Genomic DNA, 25,282 nt, shown 5'->3' on the forward strand with positions numbered 1-25,282 from the left:
AAATCAGAAGTAGTAAATCCCCAAAGGCCATCGCTACCTAAATTATCTCCTACACTATTAGCTCTGTTCTTACTGAGGTTGCTTTGTCATTGCATTTGTACGGTGGACATTCAGTTTCATGGTGAGCTCCTGTACTTCTCTCCAAACTCCTCGTTCGGTGACACCATGTTGGTAGCTTGGAATCAGCCCTAGTGGAGGCATCTACACCATAGAAACTGGTTAACTGACGTATCAGCGCTCTTCCCGCAGGGAGCCGGTTGTTAGACGCCTGCCAGCCCGCCGCTGCTCTGCTGGCCCCCCATGGAAGCACACTCCCCTTCCCAGGCCTGTTCTGTTCTCTCCAAGTGGCCACAGCAGCACAGTGGGGCTTGTCAGGTTACAGTCTTGTCAGATGGGGTTCAGGAAGGTGTGGGGACCTTAGCAGGACTCCTGAGTATTAGTCCTGTTATGGGGGTGTCCCCGGGTGCTGCCCACGACCCACCCAGGGCCTCATGCCATGAACAGGCCCCCACGATGTCTGGCCATGTGACTGGACGGAGGTGCTGGCTTGATCCCCAGGGTAGGGAATTGAAGAGGGGTCTGGCCTATGTCAGACCAACAAATGCCAAGCAGCCTCCTGTTTCAGGTCATAGGCTGGGCATCTCCCTAAGGTGTCCTGTTCCTGAGCCACCGTATAGCCAGCTTCCCTCTGGGCAAACTCATTTATGAGAATAAGAAAATGCCAAGTGAATGGCTAGAGACAGCAACATGCCTTCTTTACCATTCAACAGCATTAAAAGGCTGCCAATCTATGTGTCACCGAGGCTTATTTTGCCACAGATTTTAATTATGACCCTGGAGTTGAGAGATTTATAAAAATTAAAGAAACCAAAGGGGAACACTGAAATTAACCATTGGTAAATTCTGACTTTATTAAAATTAAGTGTCTATTCATTGGTAGGTGAAGACACCGGAAGAATAAAAAGGCAACTCACTGAGAAGAAATCTGTAATTCACAAAACTGACAATGGGCTCATATCCAGAATATGTAAAGAACCAAACCCACAAGCCATTTAACAGTTGGCAGAAGACTTAGGCCCTCCAGGAAAGGATGTGCAAATAACCCCATCAGCCTATGGCAAGGTACGCAATACGGAGCTTAAAAGCTACCGTTAAGGATCACTGCACACCCACCAGGTAGGGTAGACCTTTGAAAACAGCGACAAGTGTCAGAGGCACAGCCAGTGTGTCAACTGGCGCAACCTCTAGTGCACACATGCCTGCCTTAGGGCCCCGAGTTCACTCAGTGAGTGGGTTCACGCACCCAAGGACTCATACTAGATGTCGTTAACACTTTATTCATCACGGCCACAAACTGGAAACAACACAGATGCCCATCAGCCGTGATGGACGCACATTCACACCTCCGAATACTAGGCGGCAGGGATAAAGGACACTGTCCACTGCACGCTGGGATGTGAGTAAGTCCCCCTGAGGAAGCCAGGCAGCACAGCACACATTGCAAAAGCTCAGTTTTGTAAAGGTCAAAGCAGCTGAAATGGACCCATGGGGTAGAAACCAGGGGGGTGGGTTCCTCGGGCGAGGAGGGCAAGGGGTTAAAAAAAAACACAATAAAACCCCTCTGTCTAGAATATGAAATCTAAAAGTCAAAATCGTCTCCCTGTTGCATCAAGAATTTGTTCTGCTTTGGTTTTTGGAGGTAGGAAGGTTGAAGACAGGTAATATGTCTAAGGAGCCCCTACCTTCCTCACGACACCCCACTTTCTCTTCTGCCACCAGCCAGGGGCAAGTCTAACCAGAGACTGAGGCGCAATGGTGATTTCCTTTTGGCATCACATAAGATTTCCACTGGCAACTCTGCTTTTTGTCTCTCTAATTTTACTTATCAAGTATTTTCTTAACTGTTACTATATACCAAGTGGACTGTTTAAAGTATGTAATTATTATTTAGTGTATTACCTGTTCATTTATTCAGCCTATAATAACGGCTTCTTTATTGAGCACTTAGTGTGTGCCAGATAATAAGCTAAATTGTTAATTCTCACATTAACCCATGGAAAGGGGAATATATTTGTTCGCACTATAGATAAGGAAACAGAGGCTCAGAGAGGTTAAATGCCTTGTTCAAGGTCACAGCCAAGTCAGAGGCTTTGAATCAGAACCGAGATTCAAAGCCAGATCCTGCATTATTCCAAAGCACCCAACTTAGTTGTTGCTAGGGTCCTCCTTAAACCCAATCACCTTGAGAGACTGACAGAAACAGGAGGCTTCTTAGGTCCAGACCTGAGGCTAGTGAATCGGAATCTCTGGCCCCAGGAGTAGAATGTCCCACAGTGGCGGTGGGAAACCTGGTCCAGCCTCATCTCTCCCTCGGAGCCATACTCCCGGCCCCGCACACAGTAGGCACACAGCCTGTCTGTAGATGGAAGCAGATGGCTGCGTGGGCCACTCCCGGTCCGCTGGGGAGGTGGGGGAGCCCCTCACTTTTTCCTGGTCCCTGAACAAATATAAGCCCCCTCCTCCGGGAAGCCCTCCTTGACCACCCCAGCGCCCCCCCGCCCCGCCCCGCCCCGTAACTGCTGACCCCTTTGCTTTGCCTTAGTTGCCCTCCTTGTGCGTTTCTGTCTTAAATATGGAGTAAGATAAACCATATGGAGTTATCCTTTCTGGGGGTAAAACCTGGTTGAAAACGGGCTCTTTCGTCCAGTCCATTGAAGCAATTCCCTTTACCAGAGTGTCAGCTCCAGGAGGGCTGGGGGCTATCTGTGTCTTTCACAGCCCCATCCACAAAGAGTGGCACACAGGTGGCCACGCTGTAAATAGCCCCTCCCCGGAGCTCGCAGCCGAGACACCAGCCCCCGCGTGGAACCGGAGGGGCCGGGGCGCCTCCCTGTTCGGCGCAATGTCGGGCGCCTTCCCGGCCGCGGCGGCCCGGCGGCGGGGTGGGGCTCGCCGTCACCCATTTACTAGCCTCGCCCCTCCGACGGGCGCGCCGTTAATGAGATTAGCAATTAAAAAGCCGGCGAGAGGCAGAGGCGTGGGGCCATCCCCTGGCCAAGCCGGGCGGTACGGCGCTCCTGGCGGCCGCGCACCCACCGCGCCGCGCGCCGAGCCCGGGGGCCATGGAGAAAACGCGGCCGCTGTGGGCCACCCCGCTGCAGTTCGTGTTCGCCTGCATCTCGTACGCCGTGGGCCTGGGCAACGTGTGGCGCTTCCCCTACCTGTGCCAGATGTACGGCGGAGGTGAGTGCCGGCGCCCGGGCTGCGCCCACCCCGCCAGACCGGCGCGCGCCCCTTCCGAGCCGGGGGGCCCGGGCGCGCCGGGCTTGGTCCCGTGTTGCGTGTCAGGAAACAGGCTCAGAGAGCGAAGCGATTTGCCCAGAATCACGGAGCCCGGAATTGGACCTAGGACATCCCAGTCCACAGCTGGAGCCCTTTTCCAGAGCTCCCTCCCGAGCCCTCTGGGGCGGCCAAGCGCCCCCCAGCATCCCTGTCACCCCGGTCGGTCAGGCTGCCGCGCTAGGAGCAGTAGGAGCCGTCAGGGACACTCTTTTCCTCTCTCCGGAGCAGTGGCAATGATCTGACTGCTAGTGTGTAAACCTCACGTTTAAGTGTAAAAAGTGAGCAGGAAATTGTGTTGTTTAACAGAAACTCGTTATACAACTTTCAGATCCGAAGCATATTCCTGGCAGCATGACTTGAAACTCAGGATAAAATGATCCTGAGCTAGACTTTTTTTTTTTTTTTTTAACTTTTTAATCACAAGATTAATTTGGGTTTGGAACCACAGTAGGCAGGAAGGCTAATCACTCTATTTCAGTTTAGTTCGTTTGTTTTCTGCAAAATTTCCCTCATGTCGCAGGGCATCCCAGCCTTTCACTGGACAGCCGCACACCCACATAGCATTCCCCCGCCTTGCAGGGAGCTGGACGCACCTTCCAGGACCTGCCAAGGAGCCTCTGACAAGGCCAAGTGCATTTTTGGGAGGCAAGGTGGCAATAGGGATTGAAGTCTCAGCATTAAAAAAGTTTTTGAAGTATTCCATTTCTAGAACTTTACCTAAGTAAAATCGTTCTGAGAGAAGGCAGACACCAGAAGGATAGCCTCCGTCTTTAAATAAGAGCAAGACGTTGGAGACTTCCTAAGCCCTCAATTAAAGGGGACTGCTTCCAAAAAAAAGGGGGGGGGGCACTGCTTCCATGCGTTATGGGACCTGCACGCCACGCACGGTGCTCTTGGAAGCCATTAAGATGGTGTTTTCAAAAAAAGTATTTGAGTATTGTTTCACGTCATAGATTAAACAGAGGGAGGGAAGTCAGATTCGAATCTGTATAAAATGCTATGCTATGCTAAGTCACTTCAGTCGTGTCCGACTCTGTGTGACCCCATAGACGGCAGTCCACCAGGCTCCCCCATCCCTGGGATCCTCCAGGCAAGAACACTGGAGTGGGTTGCCATTTCCTTCTCCAATGCAGGAAAGTGAATGAGTGCTCTTAATTATGTTTGAAACAATGCAGAAAAAAGGGAATGAGCAAAAACATAGCCAAGAGAATAAAACAACAGATATCTCTGGGTGGTTTTTGCTGACCTCGTACTGTGTGTGCGTGTGTGGTGTCTTGTATAATCAACATGAGCTGTTTTTTTCACAAGGACAATGAAAGATGTTAGGTCAAAGGATTTACCAAATTTAAGACATTTAAGAAGACTAAGACTAAAACACTGCTCCATCAGTCACTCTCACCCCCAACTCCCAGCTCAAAAAAAAGAAAAAAAAACTTGACAAAAGGTTGTACAGGTTTTTTAATATAGTGCAATCTTAACCCTCTGACTCCTTCTTAAATTTGAAAGACATGTATATTATATATCATAATTATGTGAAGTGCATGGGTTCTCATATGCTATAACAGCTTGATAATTGACTTTTGAAAGCTGTCAGGATGAGACTTCCACATCATTCTGTGTTCAGCACACCTACCCGCAGTACCTGTATCCTGGCTACACGTTTCCCAAACATCAGGTCGGGTGAGCTGTACTGTCAGGGCTGTTTAATCCCTTGTTGCTAACAACACCATCACCTGGATAGTCTGCAGGTAGACACGGGTAGGGAGGGGTAGTTCTGAGGTAGAATATAATTGACCCTGGACCGACATGGGGGTGAAGGCACCCATCCTCTGTGCTGTGGAAAATCCCATATAACTTACAGCCGGCTCTTTGTATCCATATTTCCTCTAGATCCACGGTTCAGCCAAATGGGGATTATATAGTATTATTGGATTTACTATTGAAAAAAGTGTGCGTCTAAGTGGGTTCATGCCGTTAAATCAGGGTGGTTTAAGGGTCAACGGTGTATATAAGTTGCTGGGGAGATGGTAAGACCTTCAACACGCAGGAAAAGAAGGAAGAAATCTTGTACCTGGTACAGAGTCCACTTAAGCTGATAGGTGGACAGGTTGATGGATGGGTGATGGTTGAGCAGAGAATGGATACTGGAGAAAGGATGGATTAGGGGGTGGGGGAGTGGATGGATGAATGGATGGATCTAGGGTGGACAGATGTAGCTTAGTTGGGTGGCATCCTCTCAGTCATGTGTCTGCAGATCAAGGACCAAAGAGTTTATCCTATCTCACTGAGCATGTGACCACCCAGCACCTACCCCTGTTCTCACCTCATCTTCCAGCACGCTCTCCAGTTATCCTGAACAGCTGTTTGTTTACTGAACACTCACTCTGCCTGCACACTTTGCTCAAGCTACTCGTCCACCTGGACGTTAGCCTGGGGCACTCCCAGCACTTGGTCTGAAGGACTACACTTTGTTCTAGAGTTTCTCCCCCGTCTCTGTGAAGTGGTGACGTCAAAGGCGGTGCCCAGTCAATGTCTGTTGAATGAAGAAGGCAGGTCTGCGAGGAAAAGCTGCCGAGTTTGGGAGGTGGGGGAGTGGGGGGCTTTCCTGAGCCTCTCACTGCCCAGTGATGTCACCTACAATCAGTGTATTTACACTCCCATCCTGTACCTGACTGCTAACGAACCACATCATGAAAAGCTCTAGTGGGGTGTCTAACTTCCCTCCGCACAGAGCCCTGGCTTCCACCACCCCTACCCCCCACCCTCCAGCCAACAAAGAGCTTGTTTATAAACCGCACAGCCAGGCCATGCCCAAACACTCCCGGGAATAAAAAGGATTAGGGTCCCGCTTCTCTCATCAGGCTCTGCCCGTGACCAGGGAGGCTGGTTTCCTGGCTGCTCTGCGGGCCGGGCGGCACGAGGAATGTTAATTCTGAAGATTACAGGCCAGCTGCCGGCCCAGAGCAAAGGAAAGGCAGCGGAAGGGACTGGTTGCAGTCTGTGCTCTGCGAGGCCAGCAGGCCTTGGCGGCTGTGCCAAAGTCTAAGGCCGTGGTGTTCGGGAAGAAGTCAGGATACAAACGTGTTGCATCCTAACGTGTGGAAAACGAGTGCACCCACGGTTGACTTTTATATAAATTTTCTCTTCCTCGATGGCTCAGCGGGTAAAGAATCTGCCTGCAGTCCAGGAGACACAGGACACACGGGCTCAGTCCCTGGGTGGGGAAGACCCCCTGGAGGAGGGCATGGGAGTTCCACTGCAGGATTCTTGCCTGGAGAATCCCATGGACAAAGGAGCCTGGCGAGCTACAGTCCCTGGGCTCGCAGAGTCGGACGCAACTGAGCGTGCGCTCAGATCATGGAGGAATAACCGGTTCTGTGGCTGATGGAAAGGTGGATTATTTTTTCCCCCCTAAATTTTCTCTATATGATATTTACCCTTTACAGGGAGGGGGGCAGTTAGGGGACACCTGACTCGGAAGTAAGATGATGGGACTTTTCCTCAAAGCCCCTCCTGCTCCTCCCTGGTACTTAGATCTTTGCATCTCGGATTTGCCCACGAAGCTTCTTGATGAACTACTGGCCCCACCCTTAGAGATTCTGACACGGAGACCTGGGGCAGAGGGCAAACTGCATTCCACACTTTAGAGGAATCCCACCCCACCAGGCTACTAGCTGCTGGGAGCCAGGCACTGGGGCTCCATTCATGTAGTGCTGGCTTTGGAAGGAGGAGCAGGACTTAATTTATAGTGTTTGCTGGTGTGTGATGTAAACACCCACACAATGGCCGGGTTCAGACGGCAAGTGTGGTGTCCAGTGTAGTGTGGGGTTTGAGGAGACGTGCAGCTCTCGACAGCTGGTGTGAGCGGGCCCCGGCATGCCTGGAGCTACAGCCCTCTGGGCAGCACTCAGCCTGGGACTGAGCCGCACTGGGTCAGTCCACAGACGGACAGGCGGACGGCACGACCACTGCTCCCTTGTACTGTGTGTACGTGTGTGTGTGTGTGTGTGTGTGTGCTCACTCACTCAGTCTCTGGATCTTGATGTTTCTGCAGTGCTCCTGGATGGAGCAGAATCCGGAGTTTCAGAGGCTGTAAAGTGTCAAGCACAATTTGGCAAGTAAGCTTGAGATGCTGGGTCCCAGGCGTCAGGAAATGTGGCCGGGCGGTCCCTTGAGAGAACACGTCTGTGGCTCATCCTGGGGATTCTGGGTTCAGTCCCAGTAACAACCAAGCTCTTGGGCTCCCAACACGTGCTGGGCACCTGGAAGGGGGACACAGGGAACTGCACAGAGATGCCAGCAGAGTTAGCCTGGGGTTAGGCTGGGCCCAAAATAGGGAAGAACCTTTGTATTCTAGCACAAGTTAATCACTAAAGGGATGTTGCCTAAAGCTTGAATTATACATAATGAGCCATCTCTGGGAGCCCTGGCTCCCAGGGTAAGACGCATCAAGCTAAAATAGCTTTATTTAGCTCACGGGAAGGACTGTCCAGGTGGCTCAGTGGTAAAAAAAATTTACCTGCCGATGCAGGAGACCCAGGAGACGTGGGTTCAATCCATGGGTCAGGAAGATCCCCTGGAGGAGGAAATGGCACCCCACTCCAGTAGTCCTGCCTGGAGCATCCCCTGGACAGAGGAGCCTGGCGGGCTATGATCCTTGGAGTCGCAAAGAGTCGGACACAACCGAGCGACTGAGCACTCACGGCTCAGAAACATCCTGGTGAGGCCACGAGTGAACTGGCTGCATTGCTCTCCCCCACGCCCCCAACCAGGCTGACCGGAAGCAGGAAATGCTTGGCTTTACGCCCTCCCCCTTACTATAAAAGAGCCTGATTTCTTACTCTCGGCTTTGAGTCCGCCATCTTCTCAGTCTGCTAGCTTTCCAACTAGAGTTGCTATTCCTTGCCCCAGCAACTCATGTTTCCATTAATTGGCCCGTCATTCAGTCAGGAGCACAAACTTGGAGTAAGTAACAGATTTGGGGGAATGTTTGAGTAAGGCCCTAGCAGCCCTCAGGACCGCTCGTTCTGTGCACCTGGGCTTCAAAAGTCTCCGAAGCAGCACTGGCTTCTCCAGTGCTTGGCGTTTGGAGCTAGGAATTGATATCTGGGATCCGATGGATTTCATATAGTAAGGTAAATCACTCTGGTGTGTACAGCCGGAAACTTTATTTCCTTTGGGTGTGGGGCTTTTTCTTCAAAATAAGGCAAGTTGTTATGTATTTGAGTGGGCTACCCTGTTGGAGACAGGAAAGAGTTGCTGGACTTTTACCTGGTTCGTTTGATTCTTTGTTTTCTGTTCTTTTGTACAGATTTATTTTTTGGCTGCACTGCATCTTCGTTGCTGTGCTCAGGCTCTCGTTGCGAGCGCGGGCTCCAGGGCACGTGGGATCTTCTTGGACCTGGAACCCGTGTCCCCTGCGTGGCAGGCGGGTTCTTTACCCTGGGACCACCTGCTTTCTCGGATGTTAGCATGTGTATGGGCCATCTATATTTTGTCTTGAATTTCTGTCTTTAAAATGGGAAATGTTTCAACTGTCCCTAAAGAAAGCCCTCTGAGGCGTGTTTTGGGTGAGTGATCTGATTCCAGCTGTGCGTGGAAGGTGATTTCACTGTAACCCCGAGTGGCCACGGTACCTGTTAGGGTCTCCTCCCCAGGGGGCTCCAGCGGGGTGCCCCAGGGGCCCTGTGCACCAGGCACTGCCGCCCTTGCTGTGTTAGTGATGTCGCCTGTGGCCTCCTGCGTTGTTGGCATATGCAAAACCCCGAGACCAAACTGGAGGTTTATTTAGGATTTTCTGATTGTCTTTAGGGTTTTTTGTTTCATTTTGTTTGGCCCTGTTCCTCCACTTACAGCCAAATCAATTTGATGATACTTAAAATACTTAATGATGTCACATGGAGGAGAGTAATAGAAAAGAAAAAAACAAAAACCTCCTCTTATCCCAGGGATAATAGAAAGGTTCTGCTTGGTTCCTAAAATCACCAAACGCCCCAGCCCAGCATTCAGCCTGGTTGTTTGATACCAAAAGGCACCCTTTTGTAGTTAGAGATAATCCATTGCTATTTATGGTCTTAGGGTGGCTGTTCTGTGAAGAATGGGGGGAAAAGGGTGACATTCTCTACATGCAAGCGTTTGTGCTATTACATCAGAGAAAATAAGAAAAAGATGATAAGGAGAGTGAGGACAGGTTGCTGCAAACCTTAACTCCTCCAGCTGAGCCCAGGACAGCCCCTCCTTCAAGGGATCAACCAGAAAACCCCGTGTGAGCGCTGGGACGCCGGGACCCGGTCTGGTATCACCATCTAAGACCCGACAGGCACCAGTTGGGGCCAGAAGCCACTCCCGGGACAGGGCAACTTGGTTACCCCGTCGTCTCCTGGGGGCCTCAATGCCAACCACCTGCTGGCTAGGTTCGGATGAGTTTATTTGGAAAGATTGTGACCCCCTTACAAGGAGGCTGTCCTACAGCTGAACCCACTTAGCAGTATCATAGCTGAACCAAATTGGGGCCCAACGAGGGAGGCCTGCTCTTATTCAAACGTTGCTTCTCAGTACGTCCTAGACGGGCTTTGAAAAGCGGACCCAAAGCAAAAGAGTCTGAACAAAATTCAAGCAATTCAACAAAAACCAGTGAAGACCCTTCTAAATTTTTGGAAAAGATTTATCAGGCCTATAGACATTATACTAATACAGATCCTGAGGCCCCTGAAAATATAAGAACGGTAAACTTGACCTTTTTTTGGCGGGGGTTAGGGAATACCTTACAGCAGGAGAAAGTTGCAAAAATTAGTGCGTTTGGAATGAACCTTCTCAGTCGGTAGATGTTGCTTCCTAAAAGGGTTCAGCAGGGAACAGCAACAGAAGAAAGAAAAGACAAAATGAAATGCCACTTTTTTGGAAGTGGCACTGGATTCCGTCAAAGATGAATAACTCAAAGAGTTTAAAACCTTGGGCACTATACTAAGCTCTCCACGAGTTTGCCTCCAAGAGGTCTGCCTGTCCAATGAAGTAAATGGTCATTTCATTGTAACTGGAGACGTGTCAACCTGTTTAATTTTGTCCAAGTAAAAAGTCACAGCTAACACGGTTTCCTCACGCTTCTGTCAGTGGCTGGGCGCTTCTCTTCCAGGCTCATCAGGCCTGGCTCACACAGCTACATTTGCTGGTGGGTCAGCTGGGGTGGAAGGCCCCCCACGAGTTGGCAGTTGGTGTCGTGTTGGCTGGACCCCTTGGCTCTCCTTCGTGTGGCCCCTCATCCCCAGGTGGCCTGTGCGTGGTGGCCTCAGGGCTGGGCCCCAAAAGGATGAGGCTGGAGCTGGAAGGCATCTTGAGGTCTGGATTCTGTAACCATCATGGTGCCCCCTTCCCCACATTCTAGTGGACAAAGTAAGTCCCAGGGCCTCTGCCCAGACCCACGGGCGGAAATAGACTCCGCGTCTCTGCAGGAGCGGCCAAGAGCACGCCTGTGGCGGTGGGGGGTGGCGGTTAGTCTCCCACTTTTGCCCCATTGACATGCAGGGGAGCAGGCTCACCAGCCTCAGGCCTCTGTTAGCTTATCTCTGATGCCAGGCTCTCCTCATACAGAGCCTGGGTCAGAACTCTTATATAAAAGGAGTTTGAGGAATAGTCCAGTTGGAAGAGGGTTTGGTGAGTGGGCTTGTACTCAAACTGATCACAAAACAAAATTCTTTTATTGAGATTTTTTTGCATACAGAAAAATCGACATTTTTTCATGAACAGTTACATGAATTTTGACCAGTGCAGGCAGCTGTGTTATCGGCACCACAATCATGCCCCGAGTAGTCAGCCCCTCCTCACTCCAGCCAGCCCCCGAAGCCACAGCTTTTTCCCTATAGTTTTGCCTGTTTCAGAATGTCGTATGAATGGAATCACACAGTATGTTGCATCTTTTGAATCTGGTATCTTCCACTTAGCATAATGCTTTTGAGATTCTCCCATGTTGCTGCTTGGGAGAGCTTGTTTTTTTTTTAATTGGCTGAGTACCATTTCCTTATATAGATACACCAGGATTTATTTATCCATGCACTCACTGAAGGACAGTTAGATTGTTTCTAGTTTATGACAGCTGTGAATACAGACCCTGTAAATGTCAGTGTATAGGCTTTTGTGTGAATGTAAGTTTTCATTTCTCTGGAGTCAATACCCAGGAGTGGGATTTCTGGGTCATATGGTAAATGTGTGCTGAACTTTAGAAGCAGCTGCCAAGCTGCTTTCTAGAGTGGCTGAACCATCTTACATTCCCACTAGCGATGTATGGGAATTCGCAAATCCTCGTCAGCACTTGGATTCGTCAGCATTTCCTGTTGCCGGCATTCTGTTCGGTGTATGCTGACATCTCATGAAGGGTCAAAAATGCATTCTCCTAACGAACACCACTTATGTATTGTCTTCAGTGAAATGTCTGTTCATTTTTGCACATTTCTGAACATGTTTTCTCATTTCTGAGTTTTTATTAATATATATTCTGGATATGAAGAAACGTGGATGTCTTTGTCAGATGTGTTTCCCTGATGCTTTCTCCCAGTTCGTAGCTTGTCGGTTTGTTTTCCAGATTTCTTTCATGAAGCACAGTTTTAAAATGAAGCCCAATATCTTACCAACATTTATCAATATTTTCTTTCACAAAAAGCTTTTCTGATGTTGTATCTAAGAAATCTAGGCCTAACCCAAGGTCAGAAAGACTTTCTCTTGTGTTTTCTTCTAGAAGTTTTATAGTTTTAGGTTGTCCGTTTGGTCAGTGGTCCATTTTAAGGGCCTTTTTTTTGGGGGGGGTGAGCAGTGTATAAAATGTGAGACATGGGTTGAGGTTCACTTTTTCTGCATATGGATGGATTGTTCCAGCATCATTTGTTGAGAAAGTGATTGTAGACAGATCCACTTGGGACTGTGTGTCTGTTGGATGGTTGGGTGATGGGAGAGGATAGTAAAACCCACCGCAGGAAGGGCAGGGCTGCAGAGCCCTCATATCCCCATCTGGGCGCCAGGCCTTGAAGTTCCAACCTTCCCACGGACAGTGGACCATCAGGCAGGGCCTGTGAGAGAGAAGAATGTTCTGTGGACCTTGCCAGGCCTCCCGTGGTTACTGTTTAACATCTTGGGTGAAATGAAGCTTTTCTTACAACCACTGAAGGCTGCTCCAGGCAGGCTGTATCAGCACAGCCTGTACGGATGGTGTCTGTTGGGCGCGAGCCCCCCGCGGCCTCTCGGACTCCTTGCTCTTGAGAGGAGCCGGTGAGATGCTGAAGCCCGGCGAGGGCCTGGCAGAGTCCAGAGATGAGGGGTCAGGATTTGCCGTCGCCCTGATGTGAGCAGGGAGTTCGGAGCTGGGTGTGCAGAGCCCTGCTGGCGTGCGGCCTGCTCTGGTGAGCACACGCTCGCACCTTTCTCTCCGAGGTGAGAGGGTCGGGCGGGGGTGGGCGGGGGCTCTGCATGGCCTTGGTGCCAGCCGCCTCCTTCTGGGATTTCTCTCCCGAGGAGATAAACACACGGACCAGGCTTTGCTTATGGTGGCAGAAGACGGCAACAGCCTAAGCGTCCAGGGCCCGATGAGGACTTGTGGGCACGTTGTCCTAGTGGAATGTACACGCTGTGGTCCAGAGAGTGGTCGTGAGAGAAACGTGGGCTACGGGACAGCACGAGTGTGCGGTGGCGGCTCTAAAAGGAAGCCTGTTGGCCGGGTTGGGCCTTAGTAGCTGCGCGTGGCGTCTTGGGTTGCGGGACGCAGAATCTTTTTCTTACGGCCCACGGGCTTAGTTGCCCCGCGGCATGTGGGGTCCTAGTTCCCTGACCAGGGAGTGAACCCGAGGACCCTGCATTGGAAGGCGGGTTCTTCACCACTGAACCACCAGGCCAGTCCCCAAGGGAGCATTTTTGTGAGTATTAGATGTGTCTGTGAACATATGTATTCTGTTTACCTTGATACTTCCAGAGCCAGTTCCTTGTGTAAGCAGCCCTTAATCCCTGCAGCTGTAGGGTCAGGGTTTTCTTTCACTCAGAGTCCTGCCCTCCTCTCCCAGCGAACGTTTTTTCAGGTCCACTGACAAGGAGCCAGGAGCTGGGGGAGAGGTGTCCGAGGGCATCTGGAGGAGGAGACGGGACCAGCAGCAGAAACAGTGGGGCGGCTGGGCCAGGGCCCCCCTCCAGCAGGCTGCCAGCCCCTTTCCATGTGTCTGCGGGTGGGGGGCTCCTTTCTTGGCTCTGTTCACTCCCCCTGCTCCCCACCATCACCAAGGGTCCGCGTCTGCAGATGGCGCCTTGGGAACCAGTGGCTCAGATCTGCGCTAGTCACAGTGGTGGTGGTGTGCAGTCGCTCAGTCGAGTCTGACTCGGTGCGACCCCGTGGACTGGAGCCCACTAGGCTCCTCTGTCCATGGGATTTCCCAGGCAAGAATACTGGGGTGGGTTGCCATTTCCTTCTCCAGGGGATCACCCCGACCCAGGGATAGAACCTGCATCTCCTGCATTGCAGACAATTCTTTACCACTGAGCCACTTGGTAACCTGTTATTAAAATGAAAATTTAGGCCAAGGGCCACTGTATAAAATGGACATATATACAACAGAAGTGCTCCTTCAAGGGAGGCGGTGGCCTGGGTTCTGTCTACTGGGGACCCCTTGTCTCCACACATACCTATCAAGCCCCGGCCTCGTCTCTGAAGACATAGGCCCTGCGGAGTACCTGTGGTTCTCGACAATCATAAGGCCACTGAAATTTTTCTGCCTGGGTGACCCCTCGTGGGCAGGAAGCAGGGCTGCTATTCTCCTATCCTCCGCACACTCAGCTCGGGGCCTGGCCCAGACTAAGTGTTCAGTGAGGCACCTGTTTAGGGTAACACCCGCTGTGGGGCACCATGCGGGCCCCGTGAAAAGCCCAAGGGAAGTACGTGGAGGTGGGTGGCTGTCTGGCCGGATCGAGGGGCAATGTTCAGAACAGGTAACCACTCAGCGGCCTGGGCTCTGACCAGCCATTAGCTGCTTTAGTAGAAATGGAATCGGGGCTTCTGGCAGAGGGGCGGGGGCAGCTGAGGCACTGAAGGCGCTCAAGGGTCTTGGGATGGGGCACTTTACCACGCAGGATGGAAGTATTTAGAGACATTAAGGACTGATGTGGGTGCATGTGATCCGTGGGTGGCATGGTGAGTCGAAAGGTAAAAGGATAGAAGGATGGGTGGATGGAAGGACAGACGAGTGGACAGGTGGAGGGATGGATTCTGGGGAAAAGGAAAATTCAGGAATGGATGGATGGGGCTTCCCTGGTGGGTCTCTGGTAAAGAATCCAATGCAGGAGACATGGGTTCGATCCCTGATCCAGGAAGATCCCACATGCCACAGAGCAACTAAGCCCCTATGCCATGACTACTGAACCTGACTCTAGCGCCCCGGGGAACCACAGCTACTGAAGGCTTCTCACTGCAGCTGGAGAGTAGCCCCCACTAGCTGCAACCAGAGAAAGCCCACGTGCAGCAACAAAGACCAAAAGTAAACGAAGACCACAGCCAAAAGTAAACAATATATTTTAAAACTGTGTTTAAGAACGGATGGATGAAGGGAAAGTTAGGAGAAGGAAGTGGCGAGTAGAATGTGGGGGGGCGGTGGAGAGGAAGGGTGTGTGTGGGGGTCCCCGGGGGGAGCCCCGGGTGACGGCCCAGCTTTGTCTCTGCCCGCCTGCAGGGAGCTTCCTGGTGCCCTACATCATCATGCTGGTTGTGGAGGGCATGCCGCTGCTGTACCTGGAGCTGGCGGTGGGGCAGCGCATGCGCCAGGGCAGCATCGGGGCCTGGAGGACCGTCAGCCCCTACCTCAGCGGCGTCGGTAAGTGGGCACCCCTCAGTCCCCTCTGGAACAGGGAAGTAGGGCTTCCCTGGTGACTCCACAGCACAGAATCTGCCTGCCAACTCAGGAGATGTGGGTTCCATCCCTGGGTTGAAAATACCTGCTGGAGGAGAAAATGCAACCCACTCCGGTATTTGCCAAGACTCGGACACCACTGAGCGATTTAACTCATGCTTGCTCAGTGTTCTTATGGCTTGCCAGTGTTCTTGCCTGAAAAGTCCCATGGACAGAGAAGCCTGGCCGGCTACCATCCAGAGGGTCTCCAAGAGTCAGACGAGGGGGCGGTTCCAGTGGATGTGTGAGGCCTGGACAGCTGTACACACACATAAGAAAGAAATGCCCAAGACAAGACACTGTAACCCAGTGTCTGGGCCCTGCCACCGGCCGCTGCGGGACCACGGGCTCCTGCTAATTACTGACGTCTCTCCCCATCAGCGAGCACCAGTGCTAGGCGCTGGCCTGTGTGAGTGTGAGCTCACGAATCGTCATCACACCAGAGGGCTTGTGGGGTGCTGCTAATATCCCCGGTGCGTGGAAGTCGGGGCCCAGTGAGTAGCAAGAAGGGTACTGCCTTCCCTCTCGCCTCCTGAGTTACTTTGAGCCAGTGTCTGGGGTGCCCTCGTGGGATCTTTGTCTGCCCAGCGCGGCCCTCCTGTGCCAGGCTCCCCTGGGAGCAGGACGAACTTTGGCCAGCAGTGGCCACGGTCTGTTCTGCTCACCTCTCCCACACCCACACCCACACACACATACAGGCAGAAAGGGGAACAGGAAAACACAGGAAAGTTTCAGGAACAGGACACGTGTGAACTGGCACATAACTTCATCTCAGGTGCAGAAGAAGTGTGTCCAGAGGCCTCACACATCCAAGCGGAACTGCCCCCTCGTCTTGAACGGCTGTTAATTTTTAACATAGAGGTGTGTGGTTTTACGATGGGCCCAAGCCGTCAATCACAGAGGGCTCCTCCGAGGCAGCGTTTGCGGCCTAATAGGAAAAACACCAGATGTGGGTGCCAGCTGGGGATGCTGGTGAATGTTTACCAGCCAGCTCTGCAAGGCGGGGTGGGGTAGGGAAGGCCCGAGGAGAGGTCCCAGAGCAGGGGCTCGGCCCGGAGGCGTGCACTGGCTCTCCAGACCCCCACACTCTGCTCCGGGTCCCCCGGCACCCCGACTGGTTCCCCGCAGGTCTGCTCAGCTCAGGGGCAGCCCCGTCCCCTCCACGCCTGACACTGCTCCCAGCCTGCTCCCCACCACCACCGAGCAGGGTGTGGCGCCAGCGACCCCGCTGTAGGCAGGCCGAGGAGCGGGCAGCTGTGACGTCTGGCATCAGTGACACGAGGCGCGAATCCCAGCTCCACCGCTTCATAGCGGCGTGGCCTCGGGCAAGTGCTGTGTTGGCTTCCCCTCTGCGAAGTGGGCCTGAGGTCGCGCTGCAGTTGTCAGGCCCCTAGAAGAGCGCCACCGGCTTCACGGCCCAGGAGGCCGGGAGGGCGGCAGAAGGCGAGACCGACCCTTAGAGGGCGCTCGCGGGTGCCAGGCCCCACAGCGGGCCCTGCCGTGGCGAGCGGGCCCTGCGGGCGTGTCCTGGCTCCGGGCGCTCCTCAGGGCCCCGCGTCCTGTCTCCGCAGGCGTGGCCAGCGTGGTGGTGTCCTTCTTCCTCTGCATGTACTACAACGTGGTCAACGCCTGGGCCTTCTGGTACCTCTTCCACTCCTTCCAGGTGAGCGGCCGCGGGCGGCAGCAGGGGGCAGGGGCGAGGGGCGCCGGCCTCAAGGGCGCCGCGCCAGGCCAGGGGTGGCCAGGCACCCCGGACCGAGCAGAGGGCTTCCAAGCCGGGGAATCTGTGGACCCCTGCTGTTGTGTGCAATGTGTGCGTACATTTTTGGGGAGCAGGCCCCCAGATCTCATCAGGCGCTGTCTGAAGGATGTGACCCCCTCCAGAATATCAAGACCCGCTGCCTGCTGGGCTGGGGGAACCTGTGGGGACAGCTGATGGGGACGGCCCCCCGCTGAGCGTGACCTCGTGGCCTCCCCGCCCTCCGCCTCCTGCCTCTCATCACGTGTCCTCCCAGGTTTCTGACCCCAGCCGGGTCCCTTCTTGTGTTTGCAAAAGTTCTAGAAGAACCACCGTCACCCTGTAACACAAAGATGCGCATTTGAAACACGCATTTCTGACTGTAGCCCTAGCTGATGCTCACTGTAGAAAATGTGGAAGGGACTGGGGCTTGTGGCGAAGAGAGGACCCTAATTCCACACCGAGAGGGGGTCTTAGTGTCCAAAGCTTCCCCTCGTGGCCTGTGTCCGCATCTTTTCCTCAGAGTCTGTCTGTCTGCTCCCAGGGCCCCTCTTCATGCGGCCTCCTGCACCTCAGCCTCTTCCCAGACGGGGAAAGATGGGGAGACGGGAGCCCCCTGGGGGGATGCCTGCCCCTTCACCACTGAGCCAGGCCTTCACGAGCCAGACCCTGTCTCCAAGGTCAGAAGCTATGTGGGCCTGGTCGTGGACTCGGAACTGACCCCAGCTTGTGAGGCCAGTCTCTGGAGCATTTGAGTACACCCTTGAATCTTTGGGGCCCTGAGAAATGCTTGGGTGAATATTCGACCTCAATAGTCAAGGGCTGGCATCCTTCTCAGAAGATGCTATATCCACATCCAGCCGTAGCTTTCCACTCTGCCACACCCAGGTCATCTGGTTGGAAAATGCCCTGACAGGACGGACTCTGCTCTGAGCTCACCTGTGCCTCCCTTCCTCCCCCTGGCTCAGCCTAGAGTTCCATGAAGACTAATCACAACCGTGCCCCTCCTCCACCTTCTGGGTGGCAGCGGGGCAGCCTCTCTGCTCTCCTGCCTAGGGACCATTCCCTTCCTCCATGCTGGGCTACCGTGTGTGGCTGGGCAGGCTGTGTGCTGCACGATGCCATTCCAACTGCGGCGTTGTCATGCATGTTGCAGGCATTATATATAGGCATACTGAAGGCCGTTTTCCAAAAGTGGAAGCATTGTGTGAACAAATCAAGATGATTTGACCATTTTCCAAAGGCAAAAATAAACTATATAAAGTAAGGGGGTACCATTTTCTAACCCTCAGAAGTGTCAAAGTCACGGATTCCTGGAAATCACTTGGCCATTCATTCCGGCCCTCACAGGTCCATGTGCCTCTCCCGCATCCCTCTGCCGTGAGGCTGCCTCCATGGTCCCGAGGAATGACCGTGCCTCCAGCTGCAGACACTCACTCACACTTGCTCCGGGCCAGCTAGCGCCACCAGCACTTTAGAACTATGCCCTTGTGTAATCACAACCACACCCTGCGATACTGATGCCCCAGGTTCCAGAGGGGCGAAGTTGGAAGGCTGGACGCAGCAGCCTGGCCGTGGGGTCTGTGCTCTGGTCCAACCAAGTCGGGCTTTCCAGCTTTTCCCCGTGGGAGCTCCAGGCTAATAAGCATGTGAATGCAGGGATCTCGGCCTGCTCACCTAGTGATTCAGGGGGAGAGAGGCTGGGTGCTGAGAAGTGGTCAGTCTAAGTCCTTCCATGCTTAAAGCTTCTCCATGCTGGCTGCGAGCTGGAATCACCTGGGGGAGCTTTTAAAACTCAGACCCAGGCCCCACCCAGACCAGTGAAATCTGAGTCACTGCCGATGCAGCCTGGGTGTCAGAGTTTTTAAAGCCTCCCTTCCTCTGAGTGATTTAAGTCATGTTTGTGTAGCCAAGGTTGGCGACCAGGCTGTGCTGAACAACAATGAATGGACGCAGTCAGTCCCCCTTAGGCCAGGCGGACCCAGGGGGGCTGTGGTCTGGGCTTCAGGTCCACAGGGACCCCCCGCCTGATGGGGGTGCAGTCCCGGCTGTCACTCCACTTTGGTTTGCTCCACGCGGCCTTTCTCTCCACCAGTCCGCCTCGCTCAGCAGTCCAGCCCGAGGGTCTGTGCAGGGTGCTGGTCCACGAGGGTGAAAGTAAAAGCTGCAAGGCCTCGGATGTGAGGCCAGGAGGTCATGCAGCCGCACTTCAGTGCCTCCTGTTGGTCAGACCTGGACACAGGTCAGCCCGGGTCACGGGCAGGGGCAGAGGGCACCGCCTCTCAAGGGGAGTTGCTGGTGGTCACCTTTGGAAGCATTTTAGGTCAAAGCTAGAAACGCGGCTTGGAGGGGTCGTTTTCTGCCAGGGGTCCCAGCAGCACAGGGGCCTAAGCACTTTCCAGGTGACAGACGTGGGCTCCAGCTCCTTACCAGCAGAGTGGCCCTAGCCCATCAGGTAATGCTGTTGGGGCTCATTTCTGTTTCCTGTGAAATATAGGGGTTGAACCCATTGGGGTTAGACTTGCTTCTGTCAGCGGGGAGTTTTTATCTAATGAAATCTGATCCACGTGGGGCTGGTTTTTGGCAGAGCAGAGGTGGGACCCTAACCCCCCTCCCTCCCCCACTCAGTTCAGCACTTCTCTTTAGCTCTTGGCCTTGGGTCATGTTCATCATACCTGCACCATCTCAGTTCAGTTCAGTCTCTCAGTTGTGTCCAACTCTTTGCGACCCCATGAACCGCAACACGCCAGGCCTCCCTGTCCATCACCAACTCCCGGAGTTCACCCAACCCTCTGCACCATTTAGGCACTCTGGTTTCTAAGGGAGAGAGAACCCAGCTGGAACTAGCTGATACAGAAGAAGCCCTTCCTGGCTCTACCTGCAAAGTCCAGGAGTGGAACTGCTTCAGGTGTAGCTTGACTCAGGCTTAACAGGAGTCATCAGTACCTGCTCGTCTGTCTTAGATACAGAAGAAGGCTGCGGTGGGAACAAACCGCAGTCCCCTTGAACTTCCAGACACAGTGACTGTTAGGAAATGCCTGTCTCCACCCAGGTAGCAAGGACAGGACCCAAGTCTTATTCCTGCTGGGCCTTGCTAGGGGCTTGTGGAAATAAAGACCACCCAGATGAGAGCAAGCAGAGGCTATTTATCCGGAGTTTGTTACGACGAGGGAGTCCCATCACTTGCATTTGACAGAGACTCCAGGGCAGGCAGAGGACTGGGGAATTGTGTTGGGTGTGTGACTGGTTAGGCAGGGGGTCTCTGACTTTTTCCTCTTGGTCCTGAGTTGGAGGGAACACAGGTTCAGAAAGCTGCAGTCAATGACCAAGTCCTGACCGCTCCTAGCTGATGACTGCAGGTGCTGCGGTTTGGGTTCCTGGGCTGGAGGCTACAGAGGTTGTTGGTCAGAGTTCATTTGTCATAGACAATCTGGCCATTGTCCCTTTGATTCGATCTCTCCCACCCAGCATAGAGCCGAGATGTTTTCAGCAGACACCCACGGGATTGGTGGGAGTGTGGGGCCCCTGCCCGCCTATCCCTCTGCCCAAGCCCCACCTGTGCCCGGGGTGGGGGACAGCCTTTGGCTCCTGGTCTGCCTTCAGGAGCTCCTGCCCTTTGGGGACCAGTGACCTCTTCCAAGAGCCTCCCCTCAGGGCCGCCTCCCGTCCTCCCACCCCGACCTTTGGCCTCCACCCGCACCTCTGAGTGTAATGTTTCTTTTGACCCCGCAGGACCCCCTGCCGTGGTCTGTGTGCCCGCTGAATGGCAACCGCACCGGCTACATCGAGGAGTGTGAGAAGGCCTCGTCCACGCAGTACTTCTGGTACCGGAAGACCCTCAACATCTCGCCATCCATCCAGGAGAGCGGGGCGGTGCAGTGGGAGCCGGCGCTGTGCCTCATCCTGGCCTGGCTGGTGGTGTACCTGTGCATCCTGCGGGGCACCGAGTCCACCGGCAAGGTAGGACTTGGGGGGTTAGTGCCCTGGGCAGCGGCGAGGCCGCCTCCGCAGCCGGCACTGGGGAGGAGGGGCGGACGGCGATGCTGGCTCGCGTCTAGCCACTGGAGACGGCCAGCAGTCCTGGACGTCACAGCCCTGAATCTCGAAATGAGGGCCTCCCCCGTTCCTGGAAAGATGAGCATGTCTGTCCCAGTCCCCCGCCCGAACCACCCAGGGGAGCCAGGCAGTTCGACCTAGTTTTCCTCTCTCTGAAAACTTGTCACGTCGACGTCGTCCCCAACACACACTGCACTCAGCCTCAGCCACACCGCCGGGAGAGCTCCTAGAACTTGGGTCCGACCCTCAGAGCTTCCGAGACGGTCCGTGTGGGGTTCCCCTGGGCACTGGGACTTTCAAAGCTCTCCAGCTGACCCGAGTGAGCAGCTGAGTCTCAGAACCTTTGGTCCAAGCTGCTTTCCGTGACCTAGAGAGCTGTCGGGCCTGATTAGAAACCTCATCTCTTTGGTGTGTCCCTAAGTTTGTGGTCCTGCCAGAGCGAGGACGTTTCTTTGATCCACTCCATGTGGAACGTTTTCCTGGAGGGGTTCCCTCACCTCCCGTCTCTCTCTAGCTGCAGCAGACGCTCTGGACGCGCGTGTGCCCCCCTCACGCTCAGTCACGCCTCGCAGTCCATCCGTCGTGGGTGGCACATGCCCGTTGTTTCAGTCTTCAGTCCTTCCCAATAGATCTCGCTGTCCACTCACCTGAGGCTTTCAGAGGTGAAGTCCTGCCCAAGGGCGCCAAGTAGAGAGGGCAGAGCCAGGCAGACCCTGCTTTGCCCCAGAAACTCCCCATCATTTTTGATCGAACACCTCCTGCTGGCCCACACTTTTCAGGACTCAATCAAGCCCAGCTTTTCCCTTCTGAAGGCCATACGAGTCCACCTGGCCCCTTGCTCCTGGCCAGCCCGGTCACCTTCTCCAGCCCGCCTTGTGTCTCTAACACTGGCTGGTCTGTTTATGCTGTTAGTCTTAGCGTGGCGCCGTCCTCGCTGTAGCCTGTGGCATCTTTTGATGCGGTGTGCGCGCCTCTCTCCGGCTGTGGCGTGTGGTCTCAGCAGGTGTGGTGTGCTGGTTTACTTGCCCCACAGCACATGGGATCCTAGTTCTCTAACCAGGGATCAGACCCCTGTCCCCTGCACCAGAAGGCGGATCCGAGACCACCGGACCACCAGGGTAGTCCCCCCACTGTGTGTTTCTTGAGGCATCGAGACCAGAGCTACCCACAGTATTTTAGGTGTCCAGTGACACCCCAGTACCGTGTCTAGTAGGTTATCTTCTTTCGGTTTCCGGGGCCCCGTGATGGCCAGCATCTTAGTCCCAATAACCCCCATCTCACCATCAAAAAGCTGAGATTCTACAGCAACTCACTCTGTCCCATCTTGAAGTTTGGAGGATATTTTATGCTCAGAAAAAAGGTTTCACCAATGGCCTCTGCCAAATTATCATGAACATGATCCAGAAGATCCAAGGGCAGTATCTGCAAATGTGGAGATTCAGTGTTCAGTTCAGTTCAGTCGCTCAGTCATGTCCGACTTTGCGACCCCATGAACCGCAGCTTGCCAGGCCTCCCTGTCCATCACCAGCTCCTGGAGTCCAGCCAAACCCATGTCCATCAAGTTGGTGATGCCATCCAACCATCTCATCCTCTGTTGTCCCCTTCTCCTCCTGCCTTCAATCTTTCCTAGCATCAGGGTCTTTTCAAATGAGTCAGCTCTTTGTATCTGGTGGCCAAAATATTGGAGTTTCAGCGATGAGGCCATCCCTTTTCCAGATCACCGAGAAACTTGCTAAATGAGGACACGTCATGACAGGAAGACTGACTATTTCCTCGGCTTAAGCTACGCCCCCCTCCATGACAAAAGTGCCCAACAGTTGTTAGTTTATGGTGTACAGCAAAGTGATTCAGTTGTGGGTATTCTTTTCATATTCTTTTCCTTTATGGTTTATTACAGGATATTTAGTGCATCCTGCGCTAGACAATAGTGAAAGGTTGTTGTTGAATCACGCGAATACACCGGGATTCTTGGCCCCCGGAGGAGAAGAATTCAATCAGGGGCCAGAGACGAGGCTTGATCGCTCAGAGCTTTTGTGTAATAAAGTTTTATTAAAGTATAAAGGAGATAGAGAAAGCTTCTGACATAGGCATCAGAAGAGGGTAGAAAGAGTACCCCCTTGCTAGTGTTAACAATGAAGTTATATAATCCAAAGAATATCTGGAGGTTGTAAAGACCTCACCAGACCTACTCCCATATTTACATTTTAAGATAACACTGTCCTCAGGCAAGATACATCCTTGTAAAGACCAGGTCTACTCCCATAATTAACATTTTAAGATAACAGAAGGTTGGATCCAAAGACTGTCCTTAGGCAGGATACATTATTGTTATATAATCCTAAGGAATGTGGAGAAAGAAAAAAGTTTATCCTTTCTTCCTCCTTGAGAATTCCAGAGCCCTCTCTCCTTGGGGACCCCTAGACTCCCTATCAACCTGCCTAGGAAATGACTCTCTCAATGGGACCTTGCTGTTTATCCATTATATGTATATATGTTTTATAGTTTGCATCGGCTAATCCCAGACTCCAGTCCAAGCCCCCCACCCCCTTTTCCTTAGCAACCACAAATCTGTTCTCTGTTTTGTAGCTACGTTCATTTCTGTCATATTTTGGATTCCATGTGTAAGTGATATCATATGGTACTTGTCATTCTGACTGACTTCAGTTAGTACAACTTGTGGGCCCATCCGTGTCACTGCAGATGGCATGATTTCATTCTCTTTATGGCTGAGTCGGAGAAGGCAGTGGCACCCCACTCCAGTCCTCTTGCCTGGAAAATCCCATGGACGGAGGAGCCCGGTAGGCTGCAGTCCATAGGGTTGCTGAGAGTCTGACACGACTTCACTTTCACTTTTCACTTTCATGCATTGGAGAAGGAAATGGCAACCCACTCCAGTGTTCTTGCCTGGAGAATCCCAGGGATGGTGGAGCCTGAAGTGACTTGGCAGCAGTAGCAGCAGCATGGCTGAGTAATAGTCCATTGCTTACGTATATCACATCTTCTTTATTCATCTGTTGACGGACATTCAGGCTGTCCCCATGTCTTGTCTGTCATGAATAGCACTGCTGTGAACGTTAAGGGTGCATGTATCTTTTTTTACTTTTAGTTTTGTCTGAGTATATGCCCAGGAGTGGGACTGCTGGGTCATATGGCAACTCTAGTTTTCGGAGGCTTTCTCTAGTGGCTGTGCCATCTTACATTCCCACCAACAGTGTGGGAGGGCTCCCTTTTCTGCACACTCTCTCCAGCATTTGCTATTTGTAGACTTTTTTTAATGACGGCCACTCTGACCGGTGTGAGGCGATGCCTCATTGTAGTTTTGATTTGTCTAGTGACTAGCGACGTTGAACATCTTTTCATGTGCCCATTGTCCATCTGAGTGTCTTTGGGGAAATGTCTCTTTAGGGCTTCTGCCCATCTTTGGATTGGGTTGTGTTTTTTTTTTTTTTTTGTAGCTGTTACTGAGTCATAGGAGCTCCAACAGCTCTATTTATGGGGGTGAATTTTGTTAAACCCTGGGTGCTGTATGTTGGCTTTCTTTGTTGGACTCTGCTTTCTTCCCCTCCCAGGTTTGTTTTCAGATTATTCACAAACGGTTTTTCCAAGTAGTTTAGCCTGGATCACACATCCAGCAATCCTTCTAGCTTCTCTGACTGGGGAGAGGTGAGCCAGCCTGGTCTCGACTGAAGAGAGCTCTCCAGGAAACGTGCCGACCTGAGGGGGACCAAGGTCACCAAACCTTGCTGACCTTGGGGGCGACCAAGGCCTGGCTCCGTGTGTCCCCCGAGTGCCCCTGGTTACAGACAGTGGTCACCCCTTCCCTGTTGTCTCTTGATTTCCTTCAGCTCACTGGCCAGATGCCCTCTCTTTCCACTTTCCCGTTCCCATCTTGAACCTGGTTTATCTTCATGTAATCCCATGTGGCTGTATTACTCATCTCAAGTTACAATATCCTCACTTAAGAAGCAATCATAGAAGACACACCTGACTTTTGCCTGCTGTCCCCAGGGTGACAGGGCAGAGCACCACTAAGGTGTCCTTGGAAATTCTTGGGAAGATAGTGCCACACCTCAGTGGGAGTGGAGGGCCGGGTGCAGCTGGACTTGAGTCACCAGCTCTGGTTCTCACAGGGGGACCCAAACATGACGGAACTGCTTTTACTTAAAAAAAAAAAAAAACAAGAAAGAAAAGAAACAAACCCAAAACAATCCCCACCCCCCCCAGCCAAAGAAGATAA

General features: G+C 52.9%; 1 protein-coding gene across 4 annotated transcripts in view; it reads left to right on the forward strand.

Moving 5' to 3' along the window:
- Positions 1 to 3,031: 3,031 nt before the first annotated feature.
- SLC6A20 (solute carrier family 6 member 20) overlaps positions 3,032 to 25,282 on the forward strand; it is a 59,026-nt gene continuing 36,775 nt past the window's right edge. For 2 of the 4 annotated variants that reach the window (XR_009732563.1, XM_061397038.1), the window contains exons 1-3: positions 8,838 to 15,176; positions 16,823 to 16,914; positions 20,722 to 20,949. Coding sequence is in view for 3 of the 4 variants with exons in the window: in XM_061397038.1 (XP_061253022.1) it covers positions 14,903 to 15,176; positions 16,823 to 16,914; positions 20,722 to 20,949 (594 nt within the window). In the remaining variant the exon portion in view is untranslated. The other 2 variants (XM_061397040.1, XM_061397039.1) reach the window with 2 other exon arrangements.

This window comes from Bos javanicus, chromosome 22, assembly GCF_032452875.1.
Source record: "Bos javanicus breed banteng chromosome 22, ARS-OSU_banteng_1.0, whole genome shotgun sequence".
Classification (NCBI taxonomy): domain Eukaryota; kingdom Metazoa; phylum Chordata; class Mammalia; order Artiodactyla; family Bovidae; genus Bos; species Bos javanicus.